At 36.1% G+C, this 20,495-nt stretch overlaps 1 protein-coding gene across 3 annotated transcripts in view; it reads right to left on the bottom strand.

The window, feature by feature from the left end:
- Positions 1–15,915, bottom strand: part of SEL1L2 (SEL1L2 adaptor subunit of SYVN1 ubiquitin ligase) — a 104,328-nt gene extending 88,413 nt beyond the window's left edge. For all 3 annotated transcript variants that reach the window (XM_020281881.2, XM_020281882.2, XM_076010918.1), the window contains exon 1: positions 15,760–15,915. In XM_020281881.2, the coding sequence (XP_020137470.2) occupies positions 15,760–15,817 (58 nt within the window). In that variant the 5' untranslated portion in view covers positions 15,818–15,915. The remainder of the gene's footprint in view (positions 1–15,759) is intronic.
- Between the last annotated feature and the right edge of the window lie 4,580 nt (positions 15,916–20,495).

The following is a 20,495-nucleotide window of genomic DNA, read 5'->3' as shown; positions in this document are numbered from 1 at the left end:
TTTTGACTTGGGATTGCATTGGATTTACATGTTAATTATAAAAACCTGGCATATTTATAACATTGAAATTCATTCAGGTGAATAGTTTTCATTTATTCATGTTTTATGTTTATATTCATGTTTCTTTAGAAAAATTTCATTTTTTATTCCTCATATGTTTTATTTTACCTTCATTAAATTTATTCCTATTTTATAATATCTGTTGCTACTTTAAAAGGGATTTTTTAAAAATGAATTTTTGTGATTGTTTTATTTTTAAAAATTAAAATGAACATTTATTTACATTTATCAGAAGTCTTAAAGGTTACTTTGCTTACCATTGACTTTTGGTCTTCCTCTTGGATTCATTTTTCATTTTGCTGGAGCATGTCTCCTAGTTATTATTTCAGCTGGGGGTTGTGGGTGATGAATTTTCAAATCCATTCATGTCTGAAAATATTTCATGTCTGAAAATGTCATTACACTTTTCTGATAGTTTGTCAGATTATAGAATTCTCAGTTTAAAATCACCTTCACCTTAGCATTTTAGAAACTATTTCTCCAGTGTCGTCTTCTTTTTTTTTGAGGCAGAGTCTCACTTTGTGCCCAGGCTAGAGTGAGTGCCATGGCGTCAGTCTAGCTCACAGTACCCTCAAACTCCTGGGCTCAAGCAATCCTGCTGCCTCAGCCTCCCGAGTAGCTGAGACTGCAGGCGTGCACCACCATGCCTGACTAATTTTTTTTCTATATATATTAGTTGGCCAATTAATTTCTTTCTATTTATAGTAGAGACGGGGGTCTCACTCTTGCTCAGGCTGGTTTCGAACTCCTGACCTCGAGCAATCCACCAGCCTCAGCCTCCCAGAGTGCTAGGATTACAGGCGTGAGCCACCACACCCGGCCTCTCCAGTGTCTTCTTATACTCAATGTTGTTAATGAATTTGAAGGCAAGATGGTATTTTTTGTTTTTAATAACATCTTCTCTCCTTAGAAGCTTTTAGGATTTTCCCATTATCCATGAAGTACTAACATTTTACCACTATTTTCTAGAGTGGATCTTTTCTCAGTCTTCTTGCTTGGCACTCAGTGGAACTTAATGTAAAATCTTGACTATTTTCATACCTGGGGAATTTTATTTGATTTCTTTACTTGTCCTCTGAGTTCTATTTTCTCTCCCTGGAAAACTTATTATGTATTATGTGTATTGTAACTTTTGGAGGGGTCCTCCAAATCTCTCAACCTTTATTTCATTCTGCTTATCTCCCTGTGCATTTGCATTATAATCTGAGAGAATTGCTCGGTTTGATCTTTGGGCCTCCAGGTTGCTCATCAGCTATGTCAATTTTACTATTATTCAGCCTTGAAGTTTTAATTTTTGCTATCAGATATTTCATTTCTAGAATATCTTTTTTTCTTTCATTAAAGTCTGCTCTTGTTTCATGGATACAATAACTTCTTTAAATACTTATTATGGTAATCAGTTTATGTTTTAAAGTCTTCAACCATTTGCTCTCCTCTGTTTCATCAAGTGTTACTGATGTGTGTGTGTGTGTGTGTGTGTGTGTGTGTGTGTGTGTGTGTGCGTGTGTGGGCTGATGCTTTTTTTTTATGGTGTGAAGTTTTCCTCAGAGATTTGCTGCATCTTAATGTATTCATGTTGGACTTGGATTTCCCTTGTTAACCTGTCTGTGAATGCTATAACTAACTACCTCAGCTTTCTACCAGTGACTGTGGGTATTGCATGATGTGCTATCAGGGTGTAACAGGAGCTATTCTTCTAGAATAGAGACTCCATGATTATGACTAGACATTTGCGGCAATAGCCTACATCTCTAGCCCAAATGCTTCCACTTAATGACTCTTCGTCTCCTTGTGTACTTACTTATTTTTAACTGTGTACTGCAAACTTTATCTGAGTAGATTCTTTGAGACTTATGATGAAGTTGTCTTCCCATGGAGAAAACATGAATTTACTTTTCCCAGGTACCTGAGGCCTAACCTAGCTGCCTAGATCTAACCTTAGAAGTATTAATAGTTCTAGGCTTGGGGTGCCTAGGAATACCCAGGCGATGTAAACCCAGACTAAAAGTCTCCAGAAGGGCTGGCCAATGACCACAGCTTCTCAGAGATAGGTGTTTCTTTTTCCTTTTCTCTCTACTGTGTGAAATATCAAGTCTACAGATCCTTGGACTTGGAAAGGAGTGGGTTTACTCCTGCTTTGCCCTTATTCTGAGATTATAGCACTTTATGGTTCTAGGTTAATGTTGAAAAGATTTCATATTCAACTCCTCAACTTGGACAGATCTTGAGCATTGGAGTCTATCCTCCTTGCCTGTGAGGCCATTAAAACAAAGCCTATGCTTGTCTGGCCCAGGGCAAAAGCTGCTTTGATGTTCACGTGCTGGGCTGGGATGAGAGTGAGGCAAGTTCTAGCCTTGCTCAGGTTCTCTGTGCTTACTTCTGTGGCTTCTAGTTTTTCCTTAGATTTTTATCTGGTAGATCTCTACTGTCTTCACAACTCTTTGATGCATTTAAGAAACTTGCATATTTTACATATCATTTAATTTCAGTGGGAAAGTTGGCCCAATAGTCTAGTAATCTAACCTTTCAGTACTACAAATAAAAGTCCTCTCTTTTCCTTTGCACCTGGTGGTGGCAGTGGTGGTGGTGAGGGGAATGGGGGGGTGGTTAGGGCTGCTAGGCTAGCCTGGTCCTACTGTGGATTCTAATCAATCACCCTTCCCTTTTGCCCCAGTGCACCTTCTCTTTGTTCCTGAACCCACTAGTACATCTCTTTTATAGCAGTATTCTCTTTTGTACATTTTGGGCATAAGTTTCTTCTTTCAATTCATTTCCATCTCTTATTCTGTCTTTTAGTTATTCCTAATGATTTACTTTTCATTACAACAAATCTTACTTGTTTCCAGAATGGATGAGGTTTTTGCATTTTGTTTTTTTAATTTCTCAATCAGGGAAGCTGCAGGGTATACATCACTTTATCCATCTTGGAATATTCTCTTCAATACCAGCACTGTGGTTCCAAGTCCATGGAGACAGGCTTAAATAAGTCTTAAGAACCTATTTTTCTTGCCTACCTTTTTCTTGCCTTCTTATCTCATTGGCTGATAAACTATATAAATAAGTCTAGGTGATGACAGTTAATAAAGGGAATAATCTAGCAAAATTATAAAATCAACAAAAAACTGATAAAATTCTACTGTTGGAGTTTATATAATCATCATACTGCAAAAACAACTGGTTGAAAAGCAAACAATTTAATCAATCACCTGCTCTTTGTTCTATATGAAGGAAAACATATGTATACTACATTTAAAAATATTTAGATGGTTGATTGAATTTTCTAGCTTTCCTCTGGCTTTTTGGTAGTATGTAGAAACTGCCTGAGGTAAAGAAATATGAAGCAAATACCCAGAGCAGTCCTTTGGAGAATACAGACCAAGGAGAACAAAGAGATAATATGGAGGGAAGACACTAGATTCCCATTAGAGGATTCAAGTCTTAACATACTGTCTACTTCATGGTTTTTAAAAACCTATAAATTTATAATAATAAAAATGTTTACATGATTCTATTTTACAAATTTTAGTGTTACATGAATATTAATTATTATTGAATTTTACAAGTGTTTTGAGCATCTCCTAAGTGTCAAGTTCTGCAATGAGCTATAGGAGGTATTAATATAAGAGGCAAGTAAGGCACAATCTCTGTATTCAGGTAGTTGACAATCTGGTGAGGGAGTTGAAAACTAACTCAATTATGAGATTGTGATGCATAGGATGAGAAAGGCATAATGGCTCTAAGGAAGAGGTTGGGAAACTTTGATTGTTTTTATCATTTTTTGATGAAGTAGATCTTGAGAAGGACCTTAAAAGATGAACAGAATGTTATGTAGAGATTTACAGTGGTGATGGAGTAGAAGAGGGGATAATAGTGCATCCCTGCAGACAGACCATCTGTAGAACAGATTGAGAAAGATATGGAGGGGAGAATTAGCTAGGTATGCTGAGTGCTAACAGTTTGAATGGGTTGAAATAAAGTATGTGTGTAGCTAAGACAAAACAGAAAGGAAGCTGGGATCTAATTCCATAGGATGTTGAATATTGGATAGGATATTCGAACTTTATTCTGAGGCCAGGAGTGGTGGCTCACACCTGTAATCCCAGCATTTTTGGAGGCTGAGGCTGGAGGACAGGTTGAGCCCAGGAGTTGGAGACCAGCCTGGGCAACATAGTGAGACCTCATCTCTACTAAAAAAAAAAAAATCATGAAAGAAAAATTAGCAGGGCATGGTGGTATATGACTGTAGTCCCAGATACTCAGGAGACTGAGGTGGGAGAATCGCTTGAGCCCAGGGCTTTGAGGTTGCAGTGAGTTATAATTGTGCTACTCTAGCCTGGGCAATAGAGTAAGACTGTGTCTGAAGAACAAAAAAAATCCCATTGGAAAATCATATTGAATTATAGTATATTGTAAAAAGAAAAAAAAGAAGTTTATTCTGTCTAAAGTGGTTGTTTGAACAGGTGAAAACCATAATTATATCTGGAGTATAGGAATATTATTTCTGTCAGTAGTGTATTATAGATAAGAGAGAGTTGGAAGTATAATAGTATAGTTAAAGATACTAAAATGAGATTTTAAATTGACAGTAAAAATGCATGGATAGGAGAAGCACTGAGGATGTAGAATTGACAGGATTTGGTGAAGGAATAAAGGAATGAATAAATGTAAAAGATTAGGAAACTCTGTGTCCAGATGTGGCTTTGCAGAATGACACTTGAGAAGCAATTTTACTGTGCTTGGCCTTAGTCTTATTATCTGTAAAAACATTGAATTAGATGATACTTAAGGAATTAGAACTGCATGGTCACACAATTTTGAGGGTTTGTACTTGAGAAGTAGAGGAGCAGGGAAAGATAATTGATGTCATTAAAAAGAGAAAGAACACAAGAGGGGATATAACTTTGAGAAGATACGTCGAATTTAAGACACTTGCATACACTGTTCATGATTATCATGTAGCTGGACATGCAGGTGTAGAGATGAGGAGGAAGGTCTGAGATCTAGACAACCATGTAAATGAAGCTGTGGGGCTTGGGACAAAGCACCAGAGACATAGAATATGAAGAGCAAGAGAGCTAAGCACTGAACTTTGGGCCCAGCATTTAAAGAGAGAACTGTGAAAGCGAGTGAAAGAACCTAAGAATATTCTACAGAGGAAGAGGGAAAAAGGAGATGGTGAATAGTGTCAAATGGCACACAGAAGTCAAGTAGAAAGAACAGTGAGAGGCCACTGGGTTGGTAATCAATTAGCTATTGGCATTCTTTGAGAAAACAGTTTCTACTGACAGACAGTAAGTCTTAGGATCCACCAGGAGCAGGCAGCAGGCAATCACTGGCAGAGAAAATTCTTGGGGTATATATATGATGAAAGAGACATAGCAGTCCTTTTGTGCAGACACAAGAATTGAGAAGAGTGATTCCTGGCAGATAAAAAGGACATGTCTGGAAAGGCAGTTCCTCAGTGCAGCTCAGATGAAGCTGATGCATGGGTATTTATGGGTTCAGAAGGGGGATCTGTTCCCCCAGCTCTCCCCAGGCTGAGGGCTGTTCTGTCTCCACTGAGTGCCATATTACTGGATAGACCCAAAGGGTAGAAGTAATTGCTTAATATAGAAACCTTTCAGACCTGTATATTAAAAACCATAAAACATTGCTGAAAGAAATTGAAGATGACACAAATAAATGGAAAGATATCCTGTGTTCATGTATTGTAAAAATTAAATATTATCAAAATGTCCATGCTACCCAAAGCAATCTACAAATTCAATGTAATCTCTATCAAAATTCCAATGTCATTTTTCACAGAAATAGAAAAAAACAGTCCTAAATTTTGTATGGAACCACAAAAGACCCTGTATAGACAAAACAATCTAGAGCAAAAAGAACAAAGTTGGAGACATCACACTACCTGATTTGAAAACATATTACAAACCTGTATTAATCAAAACAGCATGGTAATGACCTAAAATCAGACACATTGACCAATGGAACAGGATAGAGAGCCCAGAAATAAACCTATACATTTATGGTCAATTGATTTTTGACAAAGATGCCAATAACATACACAGGGGAAAGGACAGTATCTTCAATAAATGGTGTTGGGAAAACTGAGTACCCCCATGCAAAAGAATGAAATGGAACCACTATTTCACAACACATACAAAAATAAATTCAAAATGCATTCAAGACAAACACAAAATTATTAAAAGACAAAAAATAACAATCGCTGGCAAGGATGCAGAGGAAAGGAAACTTTTATAGACTGTTGTAGGAATGCAAGTTAGTATAGCAATTATGGAAAACAGTATGGAAGTTTCTTAAAAAACTAAGAAAAGAATGGTCATATGATTCAGCAATCCCACTGTTGGGTATTATCCAGAGAATAGGAAATCAGTATATTGAAGAGATACCCGCACTCCCATGTTTATTGCAGCACTATTCACAATAGCCAAGATATAAGATCAATTTAAATGTCTGTTAACAGATAAATGGATAAAGAAAAACAGTAGCACAGTATACTGTTCAGCCATAAAAAAAGTAAAAAGTGAAATTCTGTCATTTGTGGCATCATGGATGAACCTGGAGGACATTAGGTTAAGTAAAATAAGTCAGGCATAGAAAGACAAATACTGCATATTTTTACCCATATGCGGGAGCTAAAAGAATTGAGCTCATAGAAGGAGAGAGTAGAATTGTGTTTATTAGAAGCTGGGAAGGGTAATGGGACGGGAGAATAGGGAGAGGTTGGTTAATGGATACAAAATTACAGCTATATAGGAGAAATATGTTTTAGTATTCTATAGCATTGTAGGATAAATATGGTTAACAATTATTTATAGCATATTTTCAAAAAACTAGAAGATGGGATTTTGAATGTTTACAACACAAAGAAATGATAAATGTTTGAGATGATGGATATGCTAATTACCCTGATTTGATCATTACACATTGTATATATGTGTCAAAATATCACTCTGCATCTCATAAATATGTACAATTATTATGTGTCAGCTTAAAAAAGGAAAAAAAATTATCCAGAGGACATATATTCAAGGCTATGAACAAAAATATAATCTTACTTTTCTGAAATTGGTACTTAATTACTATGTTGGGCCACATTTTGGCACAATGGAAGAAAATTTAATCTAGTTATTTACAAATTTGGTCCTTTCCAAAAAACTGTAAAAACTACTAGAAGAAAACAGGAAAAGCTTCACAATATTGATCTGGGTAACAATTTCTTGACTATGACCCCAAAAGCATGGGAAACAAAAGTGAAATAGACAAATGAGATTACATCAAACTGAAAAGGAAACAATTAACAGAGTGAATAGACAACCCATCAACCCATGAATTTGTAGAACATATTTGCAAACCGTACATCTGATAAAGGGCTAATATCCAAAATATATAAGAAACTCAATAAATAGCAAGAAAACTAATAATCTGATTTTAAAATGGGCAAAAGACCTGAAGACATTTCTCAAAAGAAGACATACAAATGGCCAATGGATATATGAGAGAATATTCAGTATTACTAATTATCAGGAAAATGAAAATTAAAACAATGAAATATCACCTTACACCTGTTAGAATGCCTATTACCAAAAAGATAAAAGATAACAAATGTTGGCAAGGATGTGGAGAAAAGGGAAACCCTGTATGCTGTGGGTGGAAATGTAAGTTAGTATAGCCATTATGGAAAACAGTAGGGAGATTAGTCAAAAAGCTAAAAATAGGCTGGGCCTAGTGGCTCATGCCCATAATCCTAGCACTCTGGGAGGCCAAGGCAGGTGGATGATTTGAGCTCAGGAGTTTGAAGTTGTTGTGAGCTAGGCTGACGCCACGACACTCTACCCTAGGCAACAGAGTGAGACTCTGTCTCAAAAAAAAAAAAAGCTAAAAATAGAATTACCACATGATCCAGCAATAGTCCTTCCAGGTGTATATCCTGAGGAATTGAAATTGGTAGGTGGAAGAGATTTCTAAACTCCATGTTCATTGCCATATTATTACCAAGAGCCAAGATAAGGAAGTAACCTAAGTGCCCATCAATGGATGAATGAGTAAAGAAAATGTGGTTTAGATCCACAATGGAATACCATTGAGCCTTAACAAAAAAAGAAAATTCTGTTATTTGTGACAACATCGATGAACTTGGAGGACATTATGCTAAGTGCAATAAGCCAGGCACAGAAAGATAAATACTTCATGATCTCATAAGTGGACTCTAAAATGTCAAACTCATAGAAGTAGGGAGTAGGAAGATGGTTACCACAGGCTGGGGAGGTAGGATGGAAAATGGAGATATGTTGGTCAAAGGATACAAAGTTTCAGTAAGACAGAAGGAATAAGTTTTAGATATCTATTACACAGCATGGTGCTTATAGTTAATAATGTATCATATATTTCAAAATTGCTAACATAGTAGATTTAAATATGTTCTCACCAGAAAAAAATGGTAAGTATATGAGGTTATGGATATGTTAACGAGTCTGATTTAATCATTCCACAATATATAAAGATATCAAAACATCACATTGTACCCCATAAATATATAATTATTATTTATCAATTAAAAATAAAATAAAAAATTAGAAACCATTCAGATGAATTTAAGATATGAACACAATAAAAAGTCTTATATCATTCAGGAAATTCACAAAACAGAAATGTGTTGTTTTACTGATCCCTAACATAATACAGCAGTCAAACTTTTCTCTAGCATTCACAGGTCCTATCAAAACATCTGTTCTCTTCTGCTTTTCTTAAAGGTGCTCCAGATACTTTCCCTCGTTAGGGATGTAATGTAAAAGAACTTAATGAAAGCAAAGGTAATTTAGAACTCCTCAATTCCATCAGTTATTCAAAACAGCATGGGTAATAGCAAGAACATTTCCCAAGCAGTAGGATATTGCCTGCTTATACTGCTTAGGTTCAGCCTCCTCTGCAACATGTCCAGGACTTGGGCTTTGTGTACTCCCTTTTTGGACCAGAAAGGGACTTAGGTGTGATTGCCACACAGCTGCTTTCTGGCCTCTGATAAGTGTGAGATTGATGAGATACTTGCCCTTTTCCACTGGGATAGAGAGTTGCTGGATGGGTGAGTGTCAGAAGAAATAGTTGCTATGAACTTTCTGTTATTTTGTCTTTCTAATTGTAGAAGTATGTGATAGTGAGTAGTTACTACTAGAAAGAGATAGACAGGATAGAGGAATCCTCGGATCCTGGGTGATCTAGAGCCAGAACTCTTGGTAATGCCTTTTCTCTGCCTCAGCTGTATGAGGTCTGTCCGGAAAGTATCCAGCTATGTAATATGAAAAATAGAGATGTTTATTGGAGAAGATACAATATACAGGAAATGTTGTACATAGGACAATGACACCTCAGTCCCCTTCAAAGTAGGCACCTTGGGACCTCACACAGTTCTCCCAGCATCTCTTAACCTAACTCCTACATGTTCAACATTCTCAGGTGTTTTACTTGTTGCAGGCCTTCCAGAATGTGGATCCCTTTCAACAGATTCTCGACCATCTTTGAAGCATTTGTGCCACACTTTTGTTTGTGCTGCACTCACTGCATCACCCCCGAAAGCCTTCTGAATCATCTGAATGGTTTCCGCAGAAGAATGTTCAAGCTTAATGCAAAATTTGATGCAGATTTGTTGCTCTACTTGCTCAGTCGGTCATTTTGAATGCAATGGCCACACAGTACACACGCTCACTCAATGGCGTCTAGTGCCCCACTGATTAGTACCGTGAAATTGTCGTTGTTCAGGCACGCACATCCCAGTCCACTCTCATTGGCTGCTAAGTTACAATGATGTTGCACAAACTGTCCTCATTATATTAAATACTAACAATGTCTGGATACTTTCTAGATAGCCCTTGTATGTCTTATACTACCTTAAATCAGCAGCTGGATTGGTATGGTGGTTAGAGAAAAAAACATGTTATTAGTTTTCCTCTCATTTTTCTAAGCCATACACTTTGGGTAGGCTGGTCATTCTTTCCACCATCTTCAACTATTCTATTCTGAGGACTTACCAAAAGGGAAAAATAATCTTAGTAACTTCTTTTAGAATTTTACTTAGGTAAATATAAAGTGAGGAACAGTCAGATAGTTATGGCTCCCCTCAATATTTTTATATAGGTAAAATCAAAGTACAATACACGTCAGGTGAAAAAATGCATAAAAAGGCAATATGCAAGCTTGCAAGGTGTACATGGGTGAAAAAGGGTAGACCTGTCGTTTTGCTGTGAGAACTAGAGTAGAGGAACAGGGAGAGAAATAAAAAAGTGAGTTTAAGAGCTGATTTTAAGTATGAATCTTAGGTCTTTTAGTACTTTAGCTTGTACTTTATAAGCTTTAGATTGTAAAGTGATGTCTTCTCCCCCACTTATTACTTTTCTGGGTCTCTGTACACATGCGATCAATAAATGATCCATTGAAAACTCAAGTCTGACTCTGTAAAGTGCCATAATCCAGGAAGAGCTCTGTAATCATCATCACTGTCCCTACTTTCTCTCTTTTTGTTCACTTTCACCAATTGAAATCAGTTTTCTGTCTTGATTCTCTAGTAAAACTATCTTGGAAACACAAAGACTTCTCAGCTATTAAATTCAGTGGTCACTTGTTGACCCTTTCCTTTCTTTCCCATTCTCTCTGGCATTTTGCACTACTGGCTTTTCTCATCTTCTCAGAACTCTCTCACACTGGACTTTGGTGACACTATTCTCTCTAGCTTTGTTACCCATCTATTCCTCTCAGTACCCACTGCTATAGTTTAAGTCCTCATTGTTTCTGGTTTAACCAATTTAATAGACTTCTACCGGTTACATTGTCACCAGAGTTATATAGCTAAAATCCATCCACCACTCTACTGCCAAAATAATTTTTCTTTCTTTGTTGTTAGTTTTTTTTGGCTACAGGACATGGGACCTCTTGAACCTATTTTTTTTTTTGCTATTAAATCTTTTATTGCTTTATTATTTTTAATTGACACAATAATATATGCATTTATGGGACAGGATGTGATATTTTGATAGGTATAAACAATGTGTAATGATCAAATCAGGGTAATTAGCATAACCATCACCTCAAATACTCATCATTTCTTTTTGTTGGGAACATTCAAAATCTGCTTTTCTAGCTATTTGAAAATATATAGTAAATTTTTCATTATAGTCATCCTATAGTGCTATAGAACACAAGAACTTATTCCTCCTATTTAGCTGTACTTGTATTTGTTAACCAACCTTTGGCAATTCCCCTAACCCCTGACCCTTCTCCACCTCTAGTAACCACTATTATATTCTCAAAGTCATTTTTCTAAGGCATAATTCTATTCATGTTCTTCAATGAGTAAACCCTTAAATGACTCCCCACTGCTTGCGGGATAGAGCTCAAACTTCATAGACTGTCACACAAAGTCTCTGCCTATCACTCCAGTCTCATCAGTTGCTGTATTCTTTCTTATATCTGACACCACAGCAAACTGATATGTTTATTTATAGATCATGCTCTTATATTCCTCTGGGTCTTTGTTCCCTTTATCTGGTCTGAAATGTTCTTGTCCTCCCTTGCCTGCTTGGTGAACACTCGCTAATCTTTCAAGATTCAATTTATGCCATTTCCTTTATGAAGCCTCTCTGACCACTCCACACACTGGTAGAATTGGCCTGTCCCTCATTTGTGTACTATAGTACCCTGAAAATACTTCTATTGTAATGTCTATGACACTTTACCATTTATTCACTTTTGCTTTTCTCTTAGAGACTCTAAGCTGCTCAGGGATAAGGAGTGTGTCTTTTTTTTTTTTTTTTTTTTTTTGAGACAGAGTCTCACTTTGTTGCCCAGGCTAGAGTGAGTGCCGTGGCGTCAGCCTGGCTCACAGCAACCTCAATCTCCGGGGCTCAGCGATCCTACTGCCTCAGCCTCCTGAGTAGCTGGGACTACAGGCATGCACCACCATGCCCGGCTAATTTTTTGTATATATATTTTTAGTTGGTCAATTAATTTATTTCTATTTTTGGTAGAGACGGGGTCTCGCTCAGGCTGGTTTCGAACTCCTGACCTTGAGCGATCCGCCCGCTTCGGCCTCCCAAAGTGCTAGAATTACAGGGGTGAGCCACCATACCCGGCCTAGGAATGTGTCTTAGATATTCTTGTATCCCAACACTCCTAGCACATAGCTTTCATAAAATTTTCTTTTTATCCCTACTATGCAGTGGCCTTTAGGATATTCAAAAATTTGTGAAAGCATCACTGCAATTAATTTTAGAACATTTCATTACCCTGAAAGAAATCCTTTACTCCTTAGCTATCATCTCTCTGATTTCCTCATACTACCCAGCTTTAGGCAACCAGTAATGTACTTTCTGTCTCTATGTATTTGTGTATTTTGGACATTACATGTATATGGAATCACATAATATGTGTCCTTTTGTGTCTACCTGCTTTTGCTTAGCATAGCATTTTCAAGGTCCATCCATATTGTACTTTGTTTCTTTCTTTTTTTTCTTTTTTGGCCAAATAATATTCCATTGTATGGATATACTACATTTTATTTATCTGTAGATCAGTTGATGGACATTTGGGTTATTTCCACTTTTTGGTTAATATGAATAATGCTGCCACTTGTGTATAAGTTTTTATATGGAAATATGTTTTCAATTCTCTTGGGTATATACTAGGAGTGGAACTGTTGGATCATATAGTAACTCTGTGTTTAACTTTGTGAGGAATCACCAGACTTTTTTTCAAAATGTTGCATAATTTTTAAAACATCAAGGTGAAATTCATAAAATTTCCCATTTTAAAATGTATAATTAAGTAACATTTAGTACATTCACAATGTTGTGCAATCACCACCTCTCTCTAGTTTCATAACTTCTCCATCACTCTAGAAGTACACTCCACACCCATTAAATAGTAACTCCCCATTCTTTCCTTCACCACCCCCTGGCAACTGCTAATCTGCTTTTTGTCTCTATGGATTTGTTGTTTTGGATATTTCATACAATAGAAATCATGCCACATACAGTCTTTTGTCTGGTTCTTTCACATTGCATAATGTTTTTGAGGTTTGTTCAAGTTTTAGCATGTATCAGTACTTCATTCTTTCTTTATGGCTAAGTAATATTCCACTGTATTTATATACTCATTTGTTGATTGACATTTGGGTTGTTTCCACCTTTAATCTATAATGAATAATGTTTCTATAAACATTTGCATGCACATTTTTGTGTAAATGTATGTTTTCATTTCTCTTGGGTATATACCTAGTAGTGGGATTAATGGGTTATATTGTAAGACTATATTTAGTTTTTTGAGGAACTGCCATACTATTTTCCACAGTGACTATATCATTTTATAATATATTCTCACCAGCAGTGTATGACAATTTCTATTTCTCTACATCCTTGCTAAAATTTGATAATTTTCCATGTTTTTATTATAACCATCCTAATGGGTGTGATGTGATATCTCATCGATGTTTTTGTTTGCATTTCCTTAATGACCAATGATGTTGAAAATTTTCACGTGCTTGGCCATTTGTTCATTTTCTTTGGAGAAATGTCTATTCAGTTCCTTTGCCCATTTTTTAAATAGAGTTGTTTGTCACTCTGTTGATGACTTGTAAGAGTTCTTCATATTTTCTGAATACTAAATTCTCATTGGATATATGAGTTGCAAAAATTTTCTCCCATTCTTTAGGTTGTCTTTTCCATTTTTTGATGATGTCCTTTGAAGCACAGGAGTTTTTAATTTTGATATCCATTTTATCTTTTTTTTTTGCTAGTGCTTTTGGTGGCATATCTAAGAAATCATTGCCTAATCCAAGGTCAGGAAGATTTATGCCTATATTTTCTTATACGAGTTTTTAAGTTTTAGCTACTATATTTAGAATTTTGATTTTCAATTAATTTGTGTATATTGCATGAGGTAGGGGTCCAAATTCATTCTTTTGCATATGGCTATCCAGTTGTCCCAGCACGATTTGTTTAAAAGATTATTCCCCCTCCCATTGAGTTGTCATGACACCCTTGCCAAAGATCAATCAACCATAAGTGTGAGCATTTATTTGTAAATTCTCAGTTGTATTTCATTGATCTATATGTCTATCCTCAAACCAATACCACACTGTCTTGATTACTGTAGCTTTTGAATAAGTTTTGAAATTGTGAAATGTGAGTCCTACAATTTGGTTTTGTTTTTTTTTTCCCAAGAAGAACATTTATTTCTGTGTAAATTTTAGTATCAGTTTGCCAATTTCTAAAAAGAAGTCAGCTGGGGTTTTGAGAGAGATTGTGTTGAATCTGTAGATCAATTTGGAGAATATTGCCATCTTACCAATATTAAGTTTTCCAAACCATGAAAATGGGAAATATTTTCATTTATTGAAATCTTCTTTAGCTTCTTTCAATAATTTTTATAGTTTTCAGAGCATGAGTTTTGTACTTCTTTTGTAAAATGCATTCCTATGTACTTTATTTTCTGATCTAATTATAAATAAAATTGCTTTCTTCATTTCATTTTTAGTTTGCTCATTGCTACTGTATAGAGATAGAATTGATTTTTGTATATTAATATTTTATCTTACAGCCTTGTTGAGTTCTTTTATTAGTTCTAATAGTTTTGTAGTGGATTCCTTAGGATTTTCTGTATACAAGATCATATCATCTGTGAACAGAAATAGTTTTACTTCTTCCTTTCCAATCTTGATTTCTTCTATTTCTTTTTCTTGTCTAATTGCCATGACTAGACCTTCTAGCATAATGTTAAATTGATATGACAACAATGGACATCCTTGTCTTATTCTTGATGTTATGGTGACAACATTCAGTCTTCTTATCATTAAATACAGTAGCTGTGGGTTTTTTGAGAATACTTTTTATTAGTTAAGGAAGTTTCCTTCTATTCCTAGTTCACTGCATTTTTTTTTTTATCACAAAGGATGTTGAATTTTGTCAAATGCCTTTTTCTGCATTGATTGGGAAGATCATGCGGTCTTTGTCTTTTATTCTATTGATGTGATGTATTACATTGATTAATTTTTAGATGATAAAGCAACCTTACATTCCTGGGTTAAATCCAAATGAATATTTCTTGAATTGAATTTTTAGCAAATTATATGAGGATTGGATAAAGATTAACTCAAGAAAAGGCAAAAGAAGCAAAATTGAAAAATAATTTCCACTTTTAGATACCAACTACTAAAGAAACATTGAAACTTTGAAAGTAGAATTGTTATTATGTAAAGATTTTAAAAGAATATAAGTTTATAGCACTTTCCCACTCTTTGAATCTTATACTTTTCCTTTAAAGTCCTGGAACTAGACCTTCATAATATTCTAGATTTAACAACACTTAACAACCTGTCCCGAATATCCCTATTTTATAAAAAATTACTGTAGTGCTTTCCTCATAGATTTGTTCTCTCTCTCTGACACACACACACACACACACACACACACACACACACACACACACACACCTACACATCCTTCCCAAGCATTGTTCCAAGTGAGAGTATCATTACTATCTATCCTTATTGGATATATACTTGTATAAAAATGGTGCTAATTGGAAATATAGTGAAGTTACTTCTGATTTTCTAATTAGTCTCTGCCCTTAATGTTGTTAGAGCAAAGAGAAAAGACCCTTATAAAGAACCATAAGGACAGAAAAACTTACTTTTAATTGTGACCCCAAGAATTATCAGTATCTCTATCAACAGGGACAAGGGCTTCATCTTCTAAGCAGCTCCTCTTTACTGTAACACAGGCAGAACTAGGTGGCTGGCCCAAGAGCTTCCTCTTCTCAGGTCTGTGGGGGGTCAAGAGTCAGTTGCTAAGCAACCATTTCCTTATTCTTGGGCCAATGAGCTGCCAGGAAGTTCCTTTCAAGCTGGAATGAAGGCAGCAGTAGGAGAGAGCAGGCTGTGGGAAGGAACTGTATCTAGTCTGCTGTTCCTCCGGCTAGAGATAAGAAGTGGGCTTGAAATAGGCAGGGGTTGCTCTCTGATTCAAAAGGAAGAGACTAGAACTTCAACTTGTATATGTCCACACTAATGTGTAACTGTGTTCATAGTTGCTGGAAGTTCTTAATTTTATGTTACCTCTAGAGGTACAAGCTATACTTACATAAAAAGACAATTAGGTACATTAGCTGACCTGACATCATCCCTTAATCTAACATCTCTAAGCTATGAAGGACAAAAAACATATGGTCCAAGGCTACTTTGTTCCCAATCTGGATGAAATTCTTTATCCTCTGTTCTATTTAGGAACTGCTGAGGATTTACTAGGACAAAGGCAAAAAAGATTGTTTGAAACACCTTCTTTACCACTTCAAACAATATGAGCATTTCACAAGTGAGTACCCTCATAGCTTCCAGAAATCAAAATGAGTATTTAGGAAAAAGCCTGGAAATATTAAGAATATCCAAAGAATAAAGCTAGCTGAGAAATCATGCCTAAAATATATCCAACTTTTATAGTACGTCCAGGTAATTACTTCAGAAATAGAATTTTATGGTCCTGAATTTATAGGTTTAGTCTCTTTATTAGCTTCCCATTGCTATGGTAACAAATTACCATGAATTTAGGGTTAAAACAACAGAAATTTATTTTTTTTACCGTTCTGGAGATCAGAAATCCAAAGTGATCCTTACAAGGCTAAAATCAAGGACGGGGTTAATTCCTTCTGGAGGCTCTGGGTAGGAATCTATCCTTTGCCTGAAATTTTCTAGCTTCTAGTAGTTGCCAACATCCCTTGACTTGTGATCCCATTATTCAAATCTCTGCTCAGTCATCACTTCCCATCTCCTCCTCTGTAGTTTAATCTTCTTCTGTCTCCCTCTTACAAGGACACTTATGATTACATTTAGGGCCCACCAACGTAATCCAGGATAATTTCCCCTTCTCAAAATTCCTAATCTCATCTGCAAAGTCCCCTTTGCCATATAAAGTAACATTCACAGGCTCCAGGGATTAGGATCTGGGTATTTTGAGGACCATTATTCAGTCTACCACAGTCTCTAATGTCTTTTACTTTCACCAAGGCATTTCAAAATGGAACGTTCCTAACTTCTGTGCTTCTTAAAATTGCCTAAATAGAATTTATTTAAACTGTTTCAAATATCATGCATTAAACATTCCCCTAATAATCTTTTTCTCAGTCCCCACTTGGATCCAGAATTATCAGCAGTTTTCAGCACATATTCTTGCCTTCTGCTTTCACTGAAGTTGAGGCCCTTTGACTTTCTTCCTTTTTATTTAAAAATTTCTTTGAATCTCCACCTGTTCATTCTTTTTCTAATTTATCCCAAAAGATGAAATGCTCTTCCTGTATTCTAAGCCCAAGTCTTCTCTCACTTTTGATGCTATCCACTAGTGCTTTCTCTAGTATTTCAGCCTATCTAACATACCTTTCTTTTCCCCTGATTTTTAATTTTTATTTTGGTGTCAATCTTTTTGGTCACTATTCTTCTCCATAATTTAAACACTCAATTCACCTCTCCTAGAAAAACCTTCCCTTGACTCTGGCATCCTTTCAACTATTATTCCCTCTATTCTTCCTTTAGCCCCTAAACAGCTCAAAAGAATAGTCCACAATTGTTGCTTCTGGCTTGTTGTCTCCAACTGATTCGTCAACTGCTTGTTTTTATTTTCACTAATTTATATAGACTGTAAATCCAATTACCTTTTATCAGTTTTCATCTTAATTGATTTCTGTGAGACATCTGTCATTTTGCACTACAATCGCTTTCTTGAAAATATATCACTGGTTTTTCTGAAAATTGAATTATGATCATTTTTGCCCTCTTAAACTTCTTATTCTTCTATCACTCTCTATTCGTTCACATATTGAATAGCTACTATATGCTAAAGATGAATCATAACTCTCTGTGAAACAGTCACTAATTTCATTTGTTAGTTCCTTTTTTAGTCTTCACATTAAAATTAGGGCTTCCACAAGGTAATTCCTTCTGTTCACATGTGTTTCTCCTTAATTTGGCAACATTTTTATATGGCTGCTTAACATTAATTTATATTTTTTTATTCAGTCAATAAATATTTATGGAGAGCCTACTATGTGCTAGGTGTTATATCATTTGCTGGGGATGGTGAACAAAAAAGTATATTTCCTGTCCTTGGGGAGTTTATAAGTCAGAGTGAAAGTAGATATTAATAATCACAAAAAGAAATGTATAATTATAAACGGTAAAAGTACTTTATATAAAAATGAACACTGAGGGACATAAGGTGAAACTGAGGGTAAAGGTCAGGGGGGTCAGAGTCAAGGAAGGGTTTTCCAGGGATTGATGTTTAAACTGAAATCTGAAGAATGAGAAAATTCCCAGGTATAGCAACAAACATGTTAAAAGGCCAAATGGTGAGAATAGGGTGTGCTTAAGGAAATGCAAAGCTCTATGGTTTGATAAAGCTGGAACCAGAGATTGGGGGGTGATGGTGGGGTAGAGCATGGTATAAGACAAAACTCCATTCTTAATGACTTAATTGTTGTAAGAAGACAGTATTAGTGAGCTTAGGCTCACTAATAACAGAATACTATATACTGGATGGCTTAAACAACAGAAAATTTCTCACAGTTCTGGAGGCTGGATCTGAGATGAGGGTGCCAGCATAGTCAGATTCTGGTGAGGGCTTTCTTTCTGTGTTGCACAGGGCTGCTTTCTCTCCATGTCCTAACTTGGCAGGGAAAGGTGGGGGGAGAGAGGGATTGCCCTCTTCTAATGAAGTCACAGTCCTACTAGTCCCACCCTTATGATCTCATTTAACCTTAATTACCTTCTAAAGAACTTATTTCCAGATTTAGTCATGTTGGAGGTTAAGCCTTCAACATATGAATTTTTATTTTTTTTTGGGGGGGGACACAATTCAGTCCATTAAAAGATCACCTGAAAAGTCATGAAATGATTTACAGCAGTGAGATGACATGATCACATTTGACAAGATAACTCAAGATAACTCTAGAGAATGGACAGAAGAGATACAAAAGTGGGCATGAAGGACAGTTAAGAAGTTTTTGCAGTAGTTCAGTTAAATTCAGACTGAGTTCACTGCGGTGCTCTTGGGATGTAAAGCAATTCCAGACTTATACAGGAGATAAAACTAAACCGGATAGTAATTCATTTGATATGAGAGTGAAGTTATAAGTGATACTAGGGACGGTGCTTAGGTGTCTAGATTGACACCAACTGAATGAGTGATGGAGCCATTCAAAGAAATAGGGAAACTAGAAGATACCAAGTGTGGGGGTAGGATCATGAGCTCAGTTTGGTAGATGGTACATTTCAGGTACCTTTGAGACATTAAATGTTTAACACTTTTGAATGATTATTGTATTTCATCAGTGATTAATACTAAATGCTGAAACAAATGTCATCTAAGTACCAGTGCCTTAACACAACAATAGTTCCAGTTCTTTGAGTTGACATGATAAAAGGTATAATCAATACTGTAATGTTCCAAAGAAAGCACAGGTGAAAGGACTGGTGCTAGACTTGAGTGTAAACAGCTTCCCTGTTGAAGGAAGGTGCCCAGTATGCTGCACTTTCCTGCAGACACCCTGCATTTAGTATTTCTAAATCAGAACTCAGTATCTTTCCCACATAATCTGCAACTGCTCCTGTATTGTCTAATATTATTAATATTGCTATTCTCCTCCTTAACCATCCCACAAAACCCTCATTTCTTCCTCACTTTTCTCCCAAAATCTATTCCATTACCAATTTTTATTGATTTTATCTTGATAATGTCTCTTGAATCAAAGCCCTCCTTCTATTTCCATTGCCAATAAATGAGTGCATATTTTTATTACTAGCTCAAATGACACTTCTTGAAGCCTTGTCTCTTTCTCCCAGCTAAATAAACTTTTACATATCTCACAGAACTAAAGGAAAGAAAGCAGAGATAATAATGAAAATTATCTTACTATGTTATGGATCATCCTTATGAAAGTGTCCTATTACTCAAAACATTCCATTCTTTACAATCCTTAGTGGGCCTCCCCCTCTTCTTCCTTTTCCCTTTTATTATTCTAAAGAAATGTGTTCTAGGCCAGGCACAGTGGCTCACACTTGTAACCCTAGCACTTTGGCTAGGCAGGGTCACTTGAGGCCAGGACTTCCAGGAGTTCCACACCAGCCTGAGCAATTATAGCAAGACCTTGCGACCTCCTCTCTACAGAAATAGAAAAATTAGCCAGGTGGTGGTGGGCACCTTCAGTTACACTTACTCCAGAGGCTGAGGCAGGAGGATCACTGAGCCCATGAGTTGGAGGTTGCAGTGGGCTATGATGATGCCACTGCACTCTAGCCAGGGCAACAGAGTGAGACCTTGCCTCAAAAAATACATACATACATAAAAAATGTGTTCCATATAATTATTTGCCCAATATATATA

Source organism: Microcebus murinus, chromosome 16 (assembly GCF_040939455.1).
Source record: "Microcebus murinus isolate Inina chromosome 16, M.murinus_Inina_mat1.0, whole genome shotgun sequence".
NCBI lineage: Eukaryota > Metazoa > Chordata > Mammalia > Primates > Cheirogaleidae > Microcebus > Microcebus murinus.
The sequence above is the reverse complement of the archived record's forward strand: the minus strand, read 5'-3'. Positions and strand labels throughout refer to the sequence as shown.